This window comes from Equus asinus, chromosome 22 (genome assembly GCF_041296235.1).
Source record: "Equus asinus isolate D_3611 breed Donkey chromosome 22, EquAss-T2T_v2, whole genome shotgun sequence".
Taxonomy (NCBI): domain Eukaryota; kingdom Metazoa; phylum Chordata; class Mammalia; order Perissodactyla; family Equidae; genus Equus; species Equus asinus.
The window spans coordinates 48,339,148-48,362,239 of NC_091811.1; the positions used below are offsets into that span (position 1 = coordinate 48,339,148).

Below are 23,092 nucleotides of genomic sequence, written 5' to 3' on the forward strand. Positions count from 1 at the left end.
TTTTATATCAGATCCTAGAGTTACCAAGCAAAAGCTATCCATAAAACAGGATGCTAATCTACAGCAATGACATAGAAAAATAAAAAGGTTTTGATATCTAAAGTTCTTTAATAAAAGAAAAATGTTTAACCATTCAAGTGTTTTTAGTGCAATTCCACTTTAATAGTAAATTATCTAAGGCAGAGCATTTAATCTGCAAATCTGAAGGTCTATAAACCTGAGAGATGTTAATTTCAACCAGAAAAATCAATAACCACCACCAAACTTAGTATTCTTAATGTATAAAAAAATGAAGTTATTATCATTTACTTTTAAGAACAATGAATTAATTCTTTTTAACTATAAACAGAAATTTATTGTAACCTAGCCTATAAATGCTCACCTCCTTGCTTACAAACAGCTCATAGTAAGTCGTTCTTTGGAACAGAATAAACAGCCTGAGCTCCAAGAAGGAGTCACACAGCACTACAGTGCCATTTTTCTCAGGCCCTGCTGCAAAGCTTTCTTGTTTTAGAGAACCATGCACTAGACAAGAACAAAAGACAGGAATATTTAACTGCTCAGATAGATAAATATGTAAGAGGTGTTTTATTTCCAGACAAAGTTTCAAATTAGAAGTGTGGCTAGAGGGCAAACTACAACTTCCTCTGGGAACTGTGAATTAACTTCTCACTGTCACAGACTCCCCTTGCTACTTACAGTTACTGGCCCACAAGGTACCTCACCCCCTCTCCCCTAAGGACTCTCGCACTAATGAGTAGAGTAAGACCACAATGTATGTTGCTAACCACCCAGTAATTGGAAAACACTCTCTTCTTTTCCTTTCCCAACACACACACACACTCACTCTCCTCTTCCCTCCCTCCAAGCTGAGAATAAAAATAAAAAGGGCAAGGAACAACACAAATGACTCCATGAAAGCAGTTTATGTATGGCTGAACACAATGTACAGAGCTCAGGAGAGTTCTATGTACAACTCAAATAAGAACTGTGGCACAAGCATTAAAGTAAGAAACACAAACAGGTAGAAAACACAAGTAAAAGTCACTTACTGTGTATCATCTTCAAGTCATAAAGTTTTGCACTTAATAGATCTTCTCTTAGGACTTTTTTCCTGTAAACATCAATAAAGAGGTGAAATAATTAAGAGAAAACTGTCATTTTGCCCATTTATTTTTAATTCATTGCATACCAAAATGAAATCTATTATGCAGTGAGTTTTAAATTCTAGCAAAGAAAGCATGACTAGCTGCCACTCTCCACTTCACTGACTTACAACAGAGGTCTACTACCAAGAAACAACATACCATCACAATCCCTTTCCCTGGAACTGGTAGAAAGTATGTCAGTTAAGACACCTGCTCATAATCATCTGGGTATTAGTACTCTTGTATCAAAGTATACAAGACTTTGCTATGAGAAAGAGAGGGGTGTCAGAGTTTTACTGCTTTAGAAGGGAGAGGCAACACTGAATGGATATCATCTAAGTGCTGGAGAGACTAGGCATATGCAGTAAGACTGAATGGGAGGAATGCTAAAAACATCCCAAAGACTCCACAAAGAATGTACTGTAAATATCCACTAGCTGACAGATTTTCCACCTTGGGAGAAATCATCAAGGGTCTGACTTGGTGGGCAAAAGCAAATTATTATTTTGCATCTGTTATTTCCCTATACCATCTCCCTAGCACAAATCCCTGAGAAAAAGCAGTTAAGCATGTGGACTACCTCAGCTGGATCAGACCCACCGTATGACCTGTTATAGGAGATGATCACCACGCTCTCAGCAAGAGCCAAGAGAACTGAGGGAATTCTGAGAAAGCACAAAAAAGCATATCCATGACATTGTCACAGCCAGTGATAGAAGCTGTAGCAAGAATGAAGCTAGCAAAAGGCATTTCTTCATAACGCCTGGGAAAAGTGTGCTAATCTACTATGTACACATCAATGCAAGAATCAAAGGTGACTCACATACAGTTAAAAGGAAACGTAAATAAAATTTGTTCTAATGCAGGTATTAACTTGGGTCTATAGGCAGGCTTTTGGAGAGGGTATTCTATGAATTCCTTAGACTCATATACAAAATTTTATCTGTACGTATGTTTTATGACATGTTTTTCTGGCAGAAGATGTCTATAGCTTTCTTCAGATTCTCAAAGTAGTCTTTAACTTTCCAATAGTCAAGATCTAAAGATCTAGGGTGTTATAAATTTGTGGCATGATTCAATAAATCTCAGGGACTACTGTCAACTCCTTTGGTAACTAAATAAATTTACTCTCCTAAGAAATTAGTATTCTGATTAAATGTACTTATGAATCATAGATTTAATTATGAATTTGACAATATACTGACTTAAGAATACAACTTTTGGACAGCTCTAAATATATTTCGGATTAAAATGGGCTTAAATTTTAAATATATTAGAACAAGTTATTTTAAGTATTAATAATGAATTAATTTCCAGTATACTACTAACTCAATTTAGTTAAAAAAATATGTTAAACACCTATTATACTCAAGTACTAAGCACTGTATTTCTAGGCAATTTTGTTTTAACAATAGCAGTTAAAGAAACAAATCCAAATATGTTAAAAAATTTTTTACAACATAAACATTTGTTATAGTAGGTAGCAAGTTCCTGCTATGATACAAAGAAGCAAAATGAGAAAGATACTAAGTAGTTTCAATTAATAATTGTCTCAGGCAAATGCTGTGCTCTATCATTAGTTACTTTCTACTTCTTGTCCACAAATACTAGAGCAGTGCCACAAGATTGTGGTCTGTGCACCAGGGCTTATCCATTATTGGTTTGTGAAATGTACAAAAAGGAGTAAGCATTCAGAAAATTTCATAGCAATTTTACACTGCTGTAACATTTTTATTTTACAAAAATACTGATCTAAAATAGATAGGAAAAAAACTAAAAAAAAAAAAAAACAATTTGTCAAAGATAGAGCTCAAATTATATTCTTAGATTTCAGCTGATCCTTTCTTATATTAAGCGTGTGCTTTAAAAGTGATTAAATACATTTAAGCCCCACATAACTTAAAAACAAAAAGAGAACTCTTTTTTTTTTTTTCGCTAGCTATTTCCTGGTTCTACACATTTGTATTCCACTTCTAAAGTTCACCACTAACCTCATACAGCTTTTAGAATTTTCATGATAGGAGAGTTGTTTCTTAAAAGAGCTTTCATTTTTCTTGTCTTTTGTTCCTCTCACCTGTCTTTTTACTTGAACCTATGAGAAAAGCAAAATCACCTATTTAGAGTGACAATCCAGCATCACAAATGATACCTATTCAAATCTCCCTTGAAAGGATAAAAACTTAAAGAAACAAAATTGTCTGAATGAAAGTGTAGCCGAAACACATATGCTTATTCATTCAAGCATGCTAAACCACAGGGGAAACAAAATAGTAAGAGACAGGCATATATATAAACAGATTAAGTGCTCATAACAGACATGAGCAGAGACCTTGTTCCCATGTAGGACTGAGAAATTAATTCTTTTTGAGGATATCAGAGAAGACTTTTGTGAGTAAATGATTTATAAGTTGGTCTTAAAGAATGAGTAGAAATTTGTCTAAGAAAAAAATATTCTAAATGGAAGAAAGAACAAAGCTACAAGGAACAGTGAGAAGCCACTGCAGATGGGAAAGAAAAGATTAGTAGGATGTGAAGCTGATGTATCAGGACCAATTGTAAAGGGCCTCTACAGGAATCAGACAGTAAATGGAGTTTTTAAAGTGAATGAGATGATCAAATTTATTTTTTAGGATAACTTTGGCAATGATGTGGAGAATGAATCAGTTAAGGAGAGACTATAAAAGCCAAGAAATCAGAAGAAGAAAGTTCCTACAATAGTCCAGATCTACATTGTCAGACAATAGTCACTAGCCACACGTGGCTACTAAGCACTTGAAATGTGGCTTGTCTGAATTGAGATGTACTGTAAATTTAAAATATACCCTGGATTTCAAAGACTTAGAACAACGACAAAAAAAGGTGAAATCTCTCAATAATAATTCTTTAAAAACATTCTATGTTGAAATAATACACTAGATATATTGGATTAAATAAAATATAAAAATTTGTTTCTTTTTACTCTTTTAATGTGGCTACTAAAAATCTTAAACTGTAGAGTGACTTCTGCTATACTTCTATTGGCAGAAGCAGACTAGATGACAGCATAGGGGCCTACAAAGAGGTAACAGCAGAGGAATGGAGAAGGAACAAATTTAAGACACTGCCCAGAAGGAACAGGCAAAGATGAGGAAGAGAGAAAAAGTGGAAAACTCCCAGATGAGTTCTGGATTTGTTAATGGTTAGATTTATTTGGTATTCTAGATGGAGATGTCCAATAAGTGGTTGAAAATACAAGTCTGGTTCTAAGGAAAGAGATCTGGGCTACTAACAGAATTGTATAAGACATAGAAATGTAGGTAGTGATTAAAGTTACTGAAGTAGTTGAGAAGACTTAGGGAGAAAGTATAACCAAAGAATTGAAAGGAAGATCCCATGAGGAGCCCCAATGATTTAAGAAAAGGGAAGGGGGGCAAGGACATGGCAAAGAAGATTGGAAAGGTCAGATAAGTACATACAAACATACATACCTACATAGGTACATAAATATGTACATACGTAAATACATACATACCCATAAGAGAAGGATGTCCTAGCCAAAGGAAACAAAGGATAGTCAACAGCATTACATGCAGAAAACAAACCATGAGATTGGCCAGTCAGAAGATTACTCTGGACCTTAGTGAGGACAGTTTTAGTAACATAAAATGATAGAGGCAAATGTTCAATGGGAGTTGAAAGGTAATTGAAAAAAGGGAGTAAGCAAGTATAGATGTCTCATTGAAGTTTAGTTGTAAAGAGAAAAGAACAATAAAAGTAAAAATTTAAAAGAACTAAAGGTCAAAGGATGATATTAAGAGTATGTGGATAACGTCATATATGATAAGAAATACCTTTTAAGTTTGACAAAATTAGAAACACCAAACACCCAACTTTTAATTTAAGTAAAATACAAACCACCCTATTAAATAAAATGTAAATTTTTATTCCAAGCAACAGAACAACATTTTACAGGGAAATATCTTTGGAAGCTAGTTCATGCTAATGAAATTTTAGCAACATAATATATACATGATCTGGAAAAACAGAGAACAGTTGTCTTTCAGAGAACTCATGCTTTAATTTTGATTATAATTTCACATATTTATATAATGCTATAGCTTTTCTTCAAGATATATACTAATTTGCATAAATGTCCACAGTTACAATTATAACAAGCAAAATCATTTTTACACATGTGATTTTATTCCAATTGTGGCCTCATCTATACTTTATGTCAGGGAGACTCATCTGGTAAAAATATATCAAAACAAATTATAAATACCTACACTGAGAACATCTATGCTTAAATAGTTGTATGTTGCTTCCATACCCTGTCCTACTCACATAGACAGCAACCAAGCTGTCGTGGACCTATAGTGCTACCTGGGAACAGTTTGTTTTTCCCATCAATGGCATCATGTATGTACATACTGACTATTCTCATTTTTAGCTATATATCATTTGTGACTTGTTAGTGATATCTTAAGAAATCTCCTTCTCACAGATTAACTACTGACTATCCTTTTTGCCTTTTACTCATTAATTCAGGAATAGGTTCCTACTTCTTTTTTCCTTCTTTTATTTTTAAGCCAAAAATAAATGTGAATACAAATCATAATCATGGTTCATAATCACAAGTAGCATCAATGAAGTTATGTGTATATGTGCATCTCATGGAAGTGATTAGGGTTAAGCATTACATTAAAATTGTACTTAATAAAGTCATCTCCCCATGCCAACCCTGACCCTGTGAGAAGTCCCTCTCAAGATCTCCACAAACCCCCTTATCCTTCTGCAATTAAACTCAGTCTCCTTCAAGTACAGCATTTAAGAGCAAAGACACCATTTTATATTTAACTTCATTGGCTTAATCTTCTCAACATTGTAATGTTTTTCATGAAAACATAATTTTCAGTTATTCTGGACTTAAGTTTTTGTGGGCATTGGTCTTTGCATCTAATACTCCATTTCAAACATTTTTTTCAATGGAAAACTGTATTCAAAGTACTATCCAATTAACAAATGTTTTTGAAATACAGAAGTCCTCATGCTAAAAATATTCTAAAAATTTAAATATCCTGTAATTAAGACAATGTGAAACTTCTTTTAGAGCATCAGAGATCTAACACATTTCATGGAAAATCATAAGGTGACCACCATGGATATGTCCTCTGTAGGGGGCAAAGAAAAAAAGGTTCAGAATTTCTGTATTCTTATAGAAAAGACTGGGCTTGTTAGGCTGAGGAGGAATGATAATCACATATTAAACGTTACTGAACAATTCACAAATATACTCAAACTGGAAATCTATTGAAGCAAAATCGTCTCCAGTAAGTTTACACAGTTCATGTTGCAAAATAAAATCTAAGCCTTACCTTAACACAACCTTCCAATGCACTGAATTTAAACACTGCCTGAAAAGGTTTTCGGTCAATAGGACATGAAGCCAGTGTCTGAAAAACAATTAACAAATTAAAACTTTACAAATGTTTCTTGGATAGATCAAAATTAAACTATAGCAAACACATTTATAAGTTTTCCACCAGAACAGGAAACGGTAGAAAAATAACTTTTTCTTCTTTCCAAGATAAAGATGAAATACTTTCCACCTGTATCATGCCACAAAGTAATAAGTACCTTAAATTTGTTTAATTCATTCAAACATTTATTGAGCAACTGCTATATGCTAGATGAGTGGAATACTATAATGAACAAGAGAGATGAGATCTGTTATCAAGATAATACCTATTAAGACCTGCTCACCCAGTTGAGAACTACTGGTATAATGAAATGAGAGCCGGGCTGAAACCAATAGCTGCAATCTAAAGCACCAGGGCAATTATAAACCAGCTGTAAAAGGAATGGCCTGGACAGGTCCCTTACAGGTTTCAATATACTATGACTTCATATTTTCCCCCAAATTAATTATTTTGAAAAGGCAGTCACACCAGCAATAAAAAAAATTTTAAAGATATGAAGAAAATGAAGGATTCCTTCACTCTTCTCCTCAGCCACCTAGATGCCCTCTCCATAAGTAGTTTCTTATATATCACTTTGGAGATATCCAATGCATATACACACCTATGTGTATCTTTCTAATGTACAATTAATTCACATGCTGAACTGAATTTTGTTTTTCTTTTATACACCTTAGATTGATTCATATTACTATTTCAGAGCTGCTCCATTCTTAACAGCATGGTATGCTCTAATAGTTTTAAGTTACATTTCCTTTGATATGAGTATGGTTGAACATATTTTCATATTTTTAAGGGCTATTCAAAGTTCCTGTTCTTTACAATGTCTATTCATGCCCTTTGCATAACTTTTTAGATTAGATTGCTGGTCTTTTTCAAATTGAATTGGAGGCATTCTTTATAGATTAAGGAAAATTGTCCTTTAATCACTCTGTGATTCTCAATCAACTTTATTTTGATATAAATATATTTCTTGTACTTTCAAAATTAATGTGCATCAACTATAATTAAGATTTTCTCTGATAATACTATTAAATATTTATATGTGAATGGATTTACACTATTTAAATAATTTAAAATGGAGCATACTGTCTACTAGGGTAGGAAAGAAGATTCTGTAGCCAATGAAGAAAATACCAAAAGGTGATATTATTAATACTTACAGTTATAAAAGTAAAAAAAGGATTTTAATAATTTAATAGCAATAGTCTAAAAGACCACAAGATAGTAACGGAATTTTGATAAATTATCTTATATTCCCTAGTGAAAAAATGTTGTGATTTTTGCCTTTCTGGACTTTGGTACATATCAAGATACGCTTATACAAGTACAGGTAGCTCAGACTGTGTACGGCCCTTGATCATATAACACATTTTCACAAAGCTCATGAGTCACTTTGAGAGCAGCTAAAATATAAAATGAGCTACTTTTACTCTCTGCTAAAAAGTGATTTTTCTTTTCCTGTTAAGTAAGTAGGCCTTGAGAAAATGCTTCACCATACCTGTATCAGGAAATGTGACCTCTTACTATATTAAATTGGTTCAGAGTAGTAGAAGCCAGCTCAGCTTATTCCCAAGTACTATGGATTTAGGGTGCTATTACTTTACCTACAGAAAACTTGACCTTAAGAAGCTTTGTTGTAAGTAGGACAAAGGTGTCCGCATCTTTATAATAATGTACTGCAAATAGTCATTCTAGTTCAAAGAATTCAACACAGCAACTATGTGATTGCTGTTTACCACATTAGCATTTATTGTTTGAAATTTCTTAGACCAGAGGTTATATTAACACATCTGTAATTCAAAAGAATACTTAAAAGTAAAACTTTGAAGTACTTCTATTTTTACCAGTTTCAACATACATTTTTATTTCTATTTTAAAGGAAAACTTAGATAAATATTCATAAAAAGATAAAATAATAAATCAAAATTTGTTTCCTTCAACGTCTTTTAAAAATGACTAAGATAAATGTGTACAGGCTCTAGATTTACTGTCTACTTTCCTATCTTCTCCTTGTGTGCAACCTTGAGCAAGTTATAGTCATTTTGAGTCTCAGTTACCTTATCTGTGAAAATGGGGATAATAACAGAACTTATCTCTAAAGTTTTTATGGGAATTAATCTTAGAAGAGTGTGTGGCACATGAAGTCTTCTAAATACCAACTAGCTTCACTGCACTAACAATAAAAAAGCTTGGTTCATTAACAAAAAGATAACCCACAATATGATGTATACATACAAGTGAGAGACATGAGTTCTTAATGATTTTTTGTTGGAATTTGTAAAGTTCATGACATATATGGAAATTAAAGTATTTCATTTTATTACATCTATTTCAATTTGTAACACTTACTAAGATCCAAAGAAAGCCACTGTGTTCAAGAAATTTACTCTATTATCAGATGCAGTGAATGTTTCAAAAACTCTGAAATTATACAATCTCATTTTGTTCTTTATTAAATTTCCTCTGTTGACATGAGCTAAATGGCACTCTTTCCTTTACAATGTTCAAATGGACAGGGTTTTAACCTGAGCCATTCTATTTTGATCTGTTTCAAATAATGTGGTCCTGAGTAAGATTTTGTTTGTTTTTTTTCCCTTAAGCATAACTGCTATAGATTTGTTTAAGGTTGCATTTGAAGAAAGGGTTCCACTGCTATTATAAAAACAGGAAAAAAGTAGTAGTAGTCAGAAAACCATTGCTACATATTATCACAATCTGTATATACTTACATTTCCTAAAGATAATCTAGTTAGCACTAGAAAATACATTAATGAATTTTCTCTGGCTCAGGCTCAGCCATCAGAAATAGTTTTTAAAACCAAGTTATCCTCCCCAATTAAGGAAAGCACAGATCATAAAACAAGCTACCTACAGTAGACAAAATATCTTTGCTATGGTGACTGAGAAATGATAATATCCATTTCTGACCTTAAAACAGTTTAGCAAGCATTTCAAATGGGAAACAAATGAAATTCACTTATCCTGAGTCTTCACAGCATACTTCAATAAATTAAGAACGACTAAAGAAGAATTTAATGAAAAAAATCAAGAGATTTTTAAAAATTAAGTGGACCTTTAATTTTTTAATTAATGCATACTGTAAGAAAAGTGTAAGGCTTACTTTTAACACATGACAAAGTTCAAAGACACCATCATTAATAGGTACTAAAGCATAAAATCACACACAATGTGATCAAATAGCTTGAATAGAAAAGCTTTACAAATAGATTTTAAAAAACGGTTTGCATTGGCCTAATTTTAAGGCATTCTCAAGGGTACCACACCCTTATATCAAGCAGATAGCCATTCAGAAAATCTCAAAGGTATTTTGATGTTAGTTTTCAGAGTCTGTATCACTAAAATAACTAGTTTTTAAGTTGTGTGGTTTTAAAAATTCACACTTAAAACTAATGTAGAAAAATTAAAAAATTTCTTTTTGCTGAGGAAGATTAACCCTGAGCTAACATTCATGCCAATCGTCCCCTATTTTTTAGTATGTGGGCCACCAGCACAGCGTGGTTGCTAACAGAGCAGTGTAGGTCTATGCCCAGGGAACCCAACCCAAGCCAGTGAAGTAAAGCGCGCTGAACTTAACCACTATGACACCAGGCATGGCCCAGAAACTTTTTAACTAAATACTTATTCTGCTTACAAGCGTGATTTTAGTTTTGAAGAAAATTATCCCACATTTTCTGTTTTCCTCATACACAACAAAAATAAATGCCCCTTGATGACTGATCATTTTGATTCCTCATATACAACAAAATACCCTTCAATTACTCCCCTATTTAAATCAATGACTTTCATTTCAATAACTTTTTAATTATCTAATTTAATTAGTTTCATAATCAAAGTAGTCCAATATCATGTGACTTTGTGATACAGCTTTAAAATTAACAGAATTTGATCACTGCTTTACAATGTAATACGTATCTATTAAAAAACAGAGCATACCTTTTACTGTGAATGCTCTCTACTAAGATTATATGAGATAAAGAGGCAATTTTGATATAAAAAAATAATCTTCCTAATGATTTCAGTAAAACATACCCTAGTATTTTGACGCGTTGCAAATTCCCAGCTCAGACAAACCCATATTTAAATGTAAGAACAGGAAACCTTCCTTATCTGGGAATTCAGGATTCTTGATTTCTAATATTTCTTGCTTCCTGCTGCTGCTCTATCCTCAATCACAAAGGCTGCCTACAGATAGTCCCTCCTAGAGAGAGAGAAGCAAGTGTTAAAGGTAAGTGCTTAAAGACTAAATCTCAGTGACTATGCTTATAGGTAGGTCTGTCTGTTCAGGGGAATCTTTAAAACATCTCTCTCTCCTACTAACAAATAGAGCACACTGTATATAAAACTGCAGTTCAGAATCAAATAAAGATGATTTAGGAATGCATACCAACAGAGGTTGATGCTTATTTTAAAGCTAATCACCAGGACCTATCCTTTCTCATTGATGGTTCCAAGATACCTAGCCTGGACCTCCAAAGAAAGTGCTCACCTGTAGTCAGCCTACATGTTCCCTATCAAATTTAACCAGTTCTTTCAAGACAGTCCTTGTCAATCCATGTTAGTGAAACTGTGGTTCTTTATAACAGCTTTTAGGAATATATTCCTAAAGGACACATGGCTATCAGAGACAAAATTAACACCAAGGAAGTATCTGATCTAAGTACTCAAAAAGAACACTTCATGTTCTCAAAGATACATCACAATAGATGAGTAGAAGTACCTTTAATCTTAATTTCTTGTGACATTTAAGACTTTCTTTTTCTAATATATATAAAAAAATTTCCATAAACTACCTGCATAAGTCATTTTACAAATCCTGACATTTAAAACTGGGCTATACAGAAACACATTAATTTGCTCAACTGGTAAAAATAGAACATTAAGTGAAAATCTATTACATACATACTTTAGGTAATGAGTCTTCATAATGTAAAAATATTCTTTGCTGTACCAAAGGTTTTATCAAAGGATTAATCCACAGGGTGAAAACAAGAGAGGATTTGGAACCGTTAGTCACAAACTCAAGTTCTGGAGGAGTCAGAACTAGCAAGCTGTCGAACCCACTTTCAGCATAAAGACAGACAGCCCTGAATCACGTATTGCACATGTTGTAATAATTAAATGAAATAATGTATTTAACAATGCTTTATAAATTATAAAGATAAGGACTAATAATAGTGCTCCACAGATATGTTTAAATTACTGTTCCAGAGAAGTACATAACCGAGAGGTTTGGTTTAGTTCAGGAATAAAGAAAAATAAAAATTTTAGGAAAAACTGATTGAAAAAAGCCAGACAATAAAGCTTGGCTTATGGTATTGAAAAGCAGTCTAATCACCAGAATCTCTACTCAAGGAACATCTGTATATAAACCACATTAGTAGTCAAGATATAAGTCAATTAGTCATATTTTGATTTTTTGATATGTATTGTTAATTCATAAATACACTCCTCACCTGTCTGCATTGAACACTGTTGCTGACTTCTTTAAGAACTGTATGCCACCATTAGTAAGACTCTCTGTATTTCTAGGCTCATGAGAGAAATATACCTTTGCCAACTGCCCAATTTTGATTTCGTTAATCTTACTTTCTCAAACTGCAGCTATAAGCATTTGATATGAAATGGAGGACTGGCATAAATAAGTGGAGGGAGGATAATTTGCTTATACTAGGAAAGCTAATCACATCTTTAAAAATTATTAAAAGATAAGGGAAATACTTTATATTACTTCAAAGATAAAAGAACCCTGGAGGATATGAAGAAACTCCTAATCACATATATTGCCTGACCCTTTAAATAGAGTAAAAAACTCTTAAATGCTTCAAGTATAAAATGCTTCCAAGTCCTCAAACTAACCTTTTAAGGGTCAAAATTTTAACCACTTCTTGGCAACCTGCCAAATTATAAATCCTACCTTTTTAACTAGTGTTATGTATGGAGGGTGTATCTTATTACCTACAGGGAATCATAATTACGATCAGCTGTTGCAACTACAGCCATGTGTCAAGACTTCTCTAGCCTTCACCTTACAAATTACCTTCAACTTTAAAATGTGCAAACTCAGATGATCTAGGTTAAACTTACGTGCAAATTAAAAACTCTCAATATGTTTAGACTGTGTTTTTGCTCACAGTATAGGTAAAATAAATAACTTTGAGTGGCTGGTAAACTTTAGTGTTTGGCTCTATACATATGTCCTCAGTTCAAAGGCCTTCTTTAGTTTTGGATTCTCAGCTCTAATACTATTTTAAATTAACAAAAATCTCAACTTTCCTTAAGTATCAATTACTGTGTCTTTGTTTAGTCGAATATCTTATTTCTATATAATCATTATAATTTCATAAACCAACAGGCTTACCATCTATAAGTTCCTTGAAACTAAACATAGTCATAGTGGACATGCTTAGTCTCAATTTGTTCTAGTGTCCCCAAGGGTAGGCAGTTACACCACGGGCCATGAAGGCCACGACAGCTTCCATTATCCTGAATCTTTTTGCCCTAAGTAAAGTGGATTCTATAAAATATCTAGAGACTAAGTTCAATTACTTAGTCAATCTAAAGTCCTGACATGGCTTTTGTTTTAAATAACCAGAGAACAAAAATTTTAGAGCTTGAAGAGATTGAAACTAACTTTGACTTTGGATATAGATATTTTAAGAGCATGAAAAATTTCAGGAATGTCTCCAAAATAAATATACTAGACAACTATATACCTTAATTTTACTTGTTTCTTAAAAAGCAGAATTTCTTCAATGCCTAAAATATTAAGACAAAAGTAAATAAATGAGTCCTCCTTTTTGGTTCTTGACATCTACTCTGAATCATATTTCAGTGAACCTGGAGTAAAAATCTCAGATAGCTCAGGTGAATTTCTGAAACACACATAAGACTAGGAAGATGATCCTGAATACATTTTGTACTATTTTCTTATTATGTAGATTTCCAACGACTGTAAATCTCACTTTGATTTCTACCTTTGTACTAGAAGTGAACATTAGCAATTTTTTTTTTTTTTTTTTTTTTTTTGCTGAGGAAGATTAGCCCTGAGCTAACATCTGTTGCCAATCTCTCTCTGTTTTTTGCTTGAGGAAGATTAGCCCTGAGCTAACATCTGCGCCAATCTTCCTTCACTTTATATGTGGGTTGCTGCCACAGTATAGCCGACTAGTGGTGTAGGTCCACAGCCAGGATCCAAACCTGTGAACCCAGGCTGCCAAAGCAGAGCACACCGAATTTAACCACTACAGTACCGGGCCAGGCCTGTAAAATTTTAAACTATGGACCACTTTTTAAAAATTACTTTAATTTCAAGCTATCCCTTGAGGTATTTGGAAACAAATTAGAGTTCAAATTCCTGCCTTGAATATCAAATAAACATTACCATAGTGATTTGAATGAAAGAATATGTAAGAAAACTTTAGCATGGGGCCTGGGGCCAGTTAGGAGACTGAATACAGACACTTACTCCTAATTCTGAAATCCAAAGTAAACTGCATGTCTCTCTTTAAAAACAGAAAGGGACTGTGAAAGGAAAATGCGAGGAGAGACCTTAATAACTAATGGCCATGAAAAAAAAAACACTAGTGAATCTGAAATCTGGTTCTATTTTTCAAAGGAAATATATAATTCAAAACACATCTAATTTTTATCATACCAATAAAAAGACTCAAACTGAAAATTTAGTTCAAGGCCTATGTGATTTTGTTAACAAGTATTCACTTATTATTTATAATGAACAATTTATTAGTAGACTGTGTTCTTGTTACTGCTCAACGGTTTATTTAACTGATGGCTGCCATCCCCATTAGCAACAATGAAATAATTCAGAATATTCTCTGCTTACTCTCCACTTTCAAGGTTAACTATTTTGTTTAAACAATACCACAACTCCCCGCTCCACCCACCACAATTTACGGTAGGTATAGCAGGTAAGTATGTACTTTGTTTTAAAGGCAATCTTCAACAAAATGTTTGTTATCCAAAGGAGTTAACACAAAAGAAGGAAAATATTACATGCAAGAAAGGTGTTGACTGCAACATGATTATGTTAAGTATTTTCAACTTAAAAATATTCAACAAGAGTTAAAAACATAGATAAATTTAACACTGTCTAATAGAGATGAATATGTGCATAGTGTACAACCTAGTAGTTTCACTTGTAGATACATATCCTAGAGAAACCTGGAACACGTACACCATGTTAAAGCTTATGGTTGTGTGAAAGATGCATGGAGAGTGTAAGGAAGGATGGAGAATGATATCTATTTTATACATTCCAATTTTCATAGAGAAAAATACATATTCAAATTATGTCGTTGAACCTCACAATGTGGTCACTGAATGCAATCTTATGAAAAGCACTGAATTGAAACTTTCTACCCAACCAGTAATACTGCTTCTCTACCGAAAGCAAAATCTCCTCTACTTTTAAAATATTTAATCACAAAGCAAATGAACGTGCACTAAATTCAACACAGACGAAATCTTTAGTTGGGTGGCAGAAAAAATTATGCATTCTTATTTCACTAGTTAATGCTACTGCAAACGCATAGAAATTTACAATTATGTTAAACTCAAAAAGCTATCTCCTCAAAATAAATTTTCAGCTATCCTTAGTCCCTTCTTGCCAAAGACCACTCTAGGTGTTAAGCTAATTAGAACTGTTTCCAAGTATACAATTATGAATTTGACTGGTATTACAAATTTTTTTTTTCTCTTCCCAGAACTCAGCCACAGAGTTTGTATACAGTTATCTCCTTCTTTCCACACTGTTAACGAAAATATAAGTAAAACAAAGAACTTTGGGGGCTGGCTCCGTGGCCGAGTGGTTAAGTTCGCACGCTCCGCTGCGGCGGCCCAGGGTTTGGATCCTGGGTGCGGACATGGCACCACTCGTCAGGCCACGTTGAGGCAGCGTCTCACATCCCACAACTAGAAGGACCTGCAACTAGGACATACAGCTATGTACTGGGGGGGGTTGGGAAATGAAGCAGAAAAAAAAAAAAAAAAAAAGGAAGATTGGCAGCAGTTGTTAGCTCAGGTGCCAATCCTTCAAAAAAAAAAAAGGAAGATTGGCAACAGTTGTTAGCCTAGGTGCCAATCTTTAAAAAGAAAACAAAAAAAAAAACAAAAAAAAACAAAGAACTTTGAAAACCCCAATTACGTAATAAGCAATTAATTCCAATGTGCTCATGGACAAACAATTTGAATGCAGCTAATATTAAAAATATTTTTGGGATTTATCTCCTTCACTAATTTTTACACATTGACAAACTACTAACTCAGAAAATACAGCATGATTAATATGACAAACAACAAATTTTTACTGCACAATTCATAACAATGGGGCTTTATAATGAATATTCAATGTACCAGTACCATGATTTACTTGGCCCGAATTGAATCAACATAATACATTAAAAGTCAAAAATGTCCCGTCTCTTAACCATTTACTATGTATGAGGAACCTCAGTAATAATCTCTAACTCAGACTCTGAAATTAGTTCACACTAAATTAAAAACAGGAGTTAGAAAATACTGTTCTAAATTCAATTCTGCCTCTTAAGCTAAGAGACCTTGGGACCAAGTCACAGAACACAAAATCCAAGTTTCCTCATCTGTAAAACGAAACGATACTATTACATCTGCTCTGATTATCCCACAAGGCTGACATAAAGAAGAAATCAAATAATCTATATAAAAATTACCTGAAAAATATAAAACACAAAGCAGAAAGAAGGTGTTATTAATAGTAGTAAACAGATATCCCAAGGGGGAGAAGTACATTGAAGATGAATTACTGCATTTCTACTAGAAAAAATACTTAATCTGTTATTCCTATAAAGGTTAAGGTTTTTGTTTTTTAAAAAGGTATGCATCTAAAATTTTTTAACTATAAAAGAATAGAAAGATGAATAAAAGAAAATTAGAAGGAAATATACTGACAGAATTTGAATAATACAGAGAAATTTGTCTAAAGCAAGGGGAAAACACATTTCTGTGAAATAATTTATGAAAGGCAGTATCAACTCTTTAGACTAGGTGGAATGAAATCATGCTGGGGAATTAAAGTACGATAATATTAAATACTCATTCTCAGACTCACCTCTGCCCATTTAAGAATACAGGTCATGCAGAAGACATGATTACAGCTTTCTGGAAAACCAACTTCCTTCTCTAATAGGCAATTAAGACATATCGGACATCTGTCAGCTTCGCTGTACAACAGACCAGTGGTAGCAGTATTATCTTTGTTTTCTTCACCTATAAAGCAAAGCAGTCATATATGCTTTCAAGTTCTCCAGACCAAATGACTCATGTTTGTGGCAGTATCATGGAGTAGACTCTAAAATACCCTCCTACTACAAAGTAATTAGATCTTAGATACATTATAACAAACATACTGCTTGAGCACAATGTTCCCAACATTTACTAATTTATATTTTTTAATGGGAGAGGGAAAAAATTTCTTCATGAATTTAATTTTAAAAGAATAGTCACATGCTTCAAAAATTTAAAAGTAAAAAAAGTTATAGTGACAAATCTCCCACTCACATCTACCCCATTCATCCAGTTGTGCCCAACACAACAAGTAACAACTGTTTAGTTTCTTCTGTGTTCTTCCAAGATTTTCCTTTTTTTTTGAGGAAGATTAGCCCTGAGCTAACATCCGCTGCCAATCCTCCCCTTTATGCTCAGGAAGACTGGCCCTGAGCTAACATCTGTGCCCATCTTCCTCTACTTTATATGTGGGACACCTGCCACAGCATGGCTTGACAAGTGGTGCGTAGGTCCACAGCCGGGATCCAAACTGGCGAACCCCTGGCCACCCAAGCAGAACATGCGAACTCAACCACTGCGCCACTGGGCTGGCCCCCCAAAGATTTTTTTTAATGCAAAGACAAGCAAATCTTAATACATATTCTTTCAAAACTCCTTCTTCACACAAATGCTAGAACACCATACACACTAGTCTGTATTTTTTTTTGTTTCAACCTATTGATGGACATTCACTTGTTTTCAATCTTTGGCTATTACAAACAATGCTGCAATAAAAACCTTGTCATTTCACATTTTTAATAGTACATTTACAGGATAAATTCCTAAAAATGAAATTGTTAGATCAACGTGTACGTACATTTGTAATCTGAACAGATACTGCCAGATTATACCCACTGGAGTTTGTACTAATTTAAATGCCCATCAGCAACATAACCAACATACAAAAGTATGCATTGCAGGCTTAAAAGTAAGTAAGAGAAACTGCAAGATTCAACATAAAATAAAACAAAAACAAAGAAATGGTCAGCTGAAATGTGAACAGCATACACCAAGAAAATGGAAAAGCTGAGATTGTCCTGGAAGCAAATAGTCCATACTAGTGTTCAGATCTGGAGACTAACCCTTAGGACCAACCTACGTAGGGAAACAGATCCTGAGAGATTCCAATTTTAAACCAAGACCCTCAAACAGGGCTAACGTGGTCCTAGCATGGGTTCAGGAAAAAGCAAACACAAATCCTTTGGGAGAAAGCATCCTTAATTTAGACCCTCAGGATTTCAGATTAAATTTATCAAATATGAGCTCATAATTAAACATCACCAAACCTAAGAAAATAAGTTACCTTGAGTAAGAATCAGCAGTAACAAGAATCTATTTAGATTTACTTATTTTTTATTTTTATATATTTATTATAAATTTATTTAGATACCACTGGTTTCAAGTATAATTTTCAAATACTACGTAGAATGATTAAAGAGCAGATTAGACCCAGAAGAAAAGACTATTTGTGAATTGGAAGAGAGATTTGAGGAAAATACCTAGACTGAGAGAGACAGACAAGGAGACGTAACCTGTGAAAGAGAGGTTGGGAAATGAAGTCAGAACAAAGTCTAACATACTAATTGAAGTCCAGAAGAACAGAATAAAGGAGAGGTAACAGTAAAAGCAGTAATGGCTAGGACACGACAAAACAAACAAACAAACAAATATGATCCAACAGATAAAGGACACACAAAGTGTATGCTAAACAGGAGAAACGAAAATAATCCATACCTAGAAACAATGTAGCAAACTGTATAACATCAAAGATGAAAACAAGCTCTTAAAAGCCAAAAGAGGGAAAAGACAGATCTTCTACAAGGGAATGACAATTAGGCTGAAAGAGATTTCTTGACAGCAAGAAACCAGAAAATGGCTAAACAGTATCTTCAAAGTGCTAAGAGAAAAAGAAAAGGAAATGTATCAATTCAGAATTGTGTATCTATCTTTGAATAGTTTGAAGAGGATAAAAATAAATATAAAAACAGAGTTTATCACCAATAGACTCTCACTAGAGAAACTTTTTAAAGTTTTTTTCAGGAAGAAAAAAAGAAATGAAGACAGAAACCTTCTAAAAATACTGTCTGTACAAAATGTCTTCTAAGTTTGGTGTTTGGGAAAAAAAGAATCAATTAAAATGATGGGTGACTATAACCTATAAATCAAGAGTAGGATGATCAGAGTAAAAGTGTTCTAAGGTTCTTCTGTTGACAGTGAAGATTAAAATATTAACTTTAGAAGCAGAGGAAAATATCAATGCTATTTTTAAGAAATAAGACAACAACAACAAAAACAGAAAAAGTACGTAATTCTGAATTCCTTAACAAGTAGGGAGCAAAATTTAAGAAGAAAAGGAAAAGAGCTCAACAAACCAAAAACTTTGATTAGTTGAAAACAAAATAGGAGGAGGAAAAAAAAAGTTTGCCTTTCTTATTCAGACAGCTTATTTCAGAATTTAAGAACAAAAGAAGTAAAAACAAAAAACTTGTGTATTTTGAAATGTATACAAATCAACAGTGTGGAAACACTAAGTTTTGCTTTCAACACACAAGCTTTATAAAAATCAAAAGTTACCTTCCGTATCTTCATACTCCTGATCTCCCACATTTAGGGTATATAAAGTTTTCTTCTTCATTTCTCCTTGAAAAAGGGTTTCCTACAGGATGAATTACAGAGAAATTTTATGTTTGCCTTCTCCCAATAATAACACCACCCCCCCAGAACTGTAAGAAATTATGTTACACATAAAAGAACATAGTTACAAGCCAAGCCAGTAAATTTTGTGGATAATCCAGTACCTCTTTTATACTCCATGTCATCAAGCACACAGTAGTACTGAAAGGAAAAGCCTTATATAAGTATTAATCAACAAAGACTAAATGATAAATTTTGTGCTAAAGACTTAAATACAATCGGAGCTTAGGGTAAAGAGATCAATTTGGACTGGAGTTTTCACTGAAGGAGACCGGTTATACATGTTCAGGAATTTAAGGCATTTAAGAAGCAACATAGTGTGAAGGAATAAAATAGAGTTTAGCTATGTCAATGTGCCAAGAACAAGAGTGAGTGAGTGAATGAAAGTATAAGAGAGAGAGAGGAAGAGAGTGTGTACACTGAGGAGACGGGCATCTGAAAGACTACAGTGAGGGGTAATGAAAGCAAGAAGCAGAGCAATGTAAATCAAGCAGGGCTAGATTACAGATGGATCTCTCACAATTGACTGAGAAGTTTAGGTTCAATCTTATAGATTCCCCTGAAGAAGACTGACATGATAAAAGTGATGTAAATAAATCTTTTAAAAGAATCATCTACTGACAAGCACAGAATGGATTATAGTGGGGAGAGATTAGAAGCATAGAGATTTGCATGGCTAGAGTAACTGGCTGTGAAGTGAAGAAAAGAAAGTAAGTTCAGAGCTAAAGAATTTCTGAGATTTGGTGACTAAATACGGGAAAGAAGTCAAAGACTATTCTGGCCTAGGGGACAAGGAAAATGGTGATTACAGGAGGCAAAATGAGAAATGTGGGAAAGGAAATTAATTTCTTAAGTCAAAGGGAACAAATTAATGAAGTAAAATTATTTTTTACATCAACTCAGAATTCTTTCTTGAATTGATGCAAGACACATGATTGCAATGAACCGTTCAAATATGCTTTGTAATATCTAGGCACAAGAAATCCCTAATTTCATCAGTTATGATTCTCCCATATATATATTAAGTAATTTTTCTATTAGTTTCTTAAATAATTTACACATGCTAGATTAACATATGTATTGCCCACGAAAATTCTCTATTAGGTCAAACAAGGAGAAATGCAGCAAAGGCCCCTACCTTGATTCAACAACCAACTGTAAAGCAGAATAAACTTACTAGCACATATAAGAACGATTTAAACGTTTTAATGGATTAAAAATTTGAAATGAGCCAGGATCAGAGCTACTTTTTAAAAAGTTAATTTAATCACAGTCTGCCTTAATAAAAGTAGAATGTCAAAAAGAAGAGGAAAAATTCCCACTCAGCCTACATTTGCAACATTTATTTCAGTTCTGACGCTATTTAGGAACAAACAACAAAATGATGTAGTGTCCAGGGAAGATGACTAAAATGCTGAGAGCCCTGAAAACCACATCAAATGCAGAAAGGTAAAGCAGTAAGGTGGTTAGCCTGGAAGAATAGAAAGCTTAAGAAGAAGGTTAGCAGTTAGCTTCAAATGGAATGGGCTGTTCTGAAGGTAGGTAGAATAACCTACCAATGAAGGTATTCAAACAGAAGCTCAATGAGCTGTGAGGTTTTTTTTCAGTTCAAAGATTTGAGTGCTATATGTACACTATTAGGCAATGCTGTAAGTACAACATTGAACAAGACAGAAATTCCTGCCTTTATCCTAGTCAGGGAGATACAATAAACAATGTAAGTTAAGTAAAATATCTAGTATGTCAGATGTTGAGAAGTGTGTTGGAGAAAGATAAAACTATATGATTGTAAAATAAAACATTCAATTAGTATGGCTAATAAGTGAGAAAGTGGAGAAGCTACTATTTCACACAGACTGTTTAGGGAAACTCTTTCTGATAAATTGAAACTTGAACTGGCAAGGTGAAAGAAGCGAGGAGAAGAGTGATGTGGATATCTAGAGGAGTGCATTCTAGGCAGAAAGAACAGCAAATTCAGAGGGGAGGAGGCATGTTTGTGGTTCAAGGAACAACAAAGAGTTAGAATAAAGTGTGGTCAGAATAAAGTAAAAGAGAGAAAAAGCAGTCGACGAGGACAGAGAGGTAACAGAATGTAAGATGATGCAAAACCTTATAGGCCAAGGGAAACACACTGGCTGCTTCTCTGAGTCAGATGGGCCAGTAGAGGGTTTTAAGCAGAGGAGGCGGCAAAGGAAAAAGTAGAGGCCAGCAACGAGACTACTGCAACAATCTGGGGGGAGGAAGATTACAGTGGCTTGTACCAGAGTAGAAGCGAGGGTGATGAAAAGTGTTCACATTCCAGTGTGTTTTCAAAATACAGCCATCAGGATGTGCTGACATATTGTGGGGTATGTGTCAGAGAGCAAGAGTCCAGGATAATTCTGAAGTATTTTGACCTGAGCTACTGGAACGATGGAATTGCTGAAACAGAAGATTACTTTAGAAATGTGCAGATAGTCATAGGTTACTCTACTTGATATTCACTCAGGACAGTAACAGTATCACATGGGAACCTGTTACAAGTACAGGATACCCAGGCACCACCCAGACTGAGTGAATCTGCATCTTATCAAGATCTGTACCCAATTCATATGTACATTAAAGCCTGTGAAACACTGCTCTAGACAACTTCCCAATTTAGATGATTTCAGAGTCATATTGTGCTCCTGTATGATCTATAATTGAGTGTACTACTTTATTTGGGGAAATTCATGCCATCTCCTCCATTATCCTAAACATCTGAATAAAAAACATTTAAGTTGGAGTTAATTCAATGTGAGAAAATGTCAATTTGAAAATTAGCACAATATTTTAAAAATCTAGGAAGTTCTCAGAAGATGTAATATGTCATCCCTTAACATAGCTAAATAATTTATGTCCTATTGGATAGTCTAATCTATGCTATTTTCACATTTTCTCCCTTAAGGATATTAAGCTTATATTTACATATTAGTATATTAATTATAATTTACAATTAATATTTTACGGTAAATACTATTTTCTCTATTTTAACTCATGAAATGAAGTACACAAGTAACAGTTTATCACTGAGAAATTAAGAGACTTTAATCAAGTTACAGACTGCCTTTCCTTATACATTAGAAATCTGCTTAAAAAACTGTTCAGGTGTTTAAATTTTTAGAAGTTGTGTGCTGCTTCTTGAACATATCATGGATTAACTGTTTCCATACCTAAAATGATTAAGCTACCTTACCAGTTTATTCCAAAATGAATAGCATTTAGCATTTCACTAGACAAAAGTAACAAGTTTCAGCTCAGCAACTTATAAACTTACAACTTGTTCATGCTTATCTCTTCTATCTGCCTGGACTCCAGTTTTTAATCTAAGAATCCAAGGTTTTTAATACCTCTTGCTTTGAATTTCCAGTAACAGAAGCATGGGAATACAAATACAGACTCATGGTCCTAGCCAGTAATTTGTGGTCAATA

At 33.8% G+C, this 23,092-nt stretch overlaps 1 protein-coding gene across 5 annotated transcripts in view; it reads right to left on the reverse strand.

Moving 5' to 3' along the window:
* SCAF11 (SR-related CTD associated factor 11) overlaps positions 1-23,092 on the reverse strand; it is a 67,560-nt gene that overhangs the window by 25,113 nt on the left and 19,355 nt on the right. For 3 of the 5 annotated variants that reach the window (XM_014860470.3, XM_014860469.3, XM_044755534.2), the window contains exons 2-6: positions 19,523-19,604; positions 16,734-16,891; positions 6,503-6,580; positions 3,140-3,240; positions 1,053-1,114 (exon numbers count right to left, since the gene is read on the reverse strand). In XM_014860470.3, the coding sequence (XP_014715956.1) occupies positions 1,053-1,114; positions 3,140-3,240; positions 6,503-6,580; positions 16,734-16,891; positions 19,523-19,583 (460 nt within the window). In that variant the 5' untranslated portion in view covers positions 19,584-19,604. Of the gene's footprint in view, positions 1-1,052; positions 1,115-3,139; positions 3,241-6,502; positions 6,581-10,657; positions 10,827-16,733; positions 16,892-19,522; positions 19,605-23,092 lie in introns of all 5 variants that reach the window. The other 2 variants (XM_070495043.1, XM_070495042.1) reach the window with 2 other exon arrangements.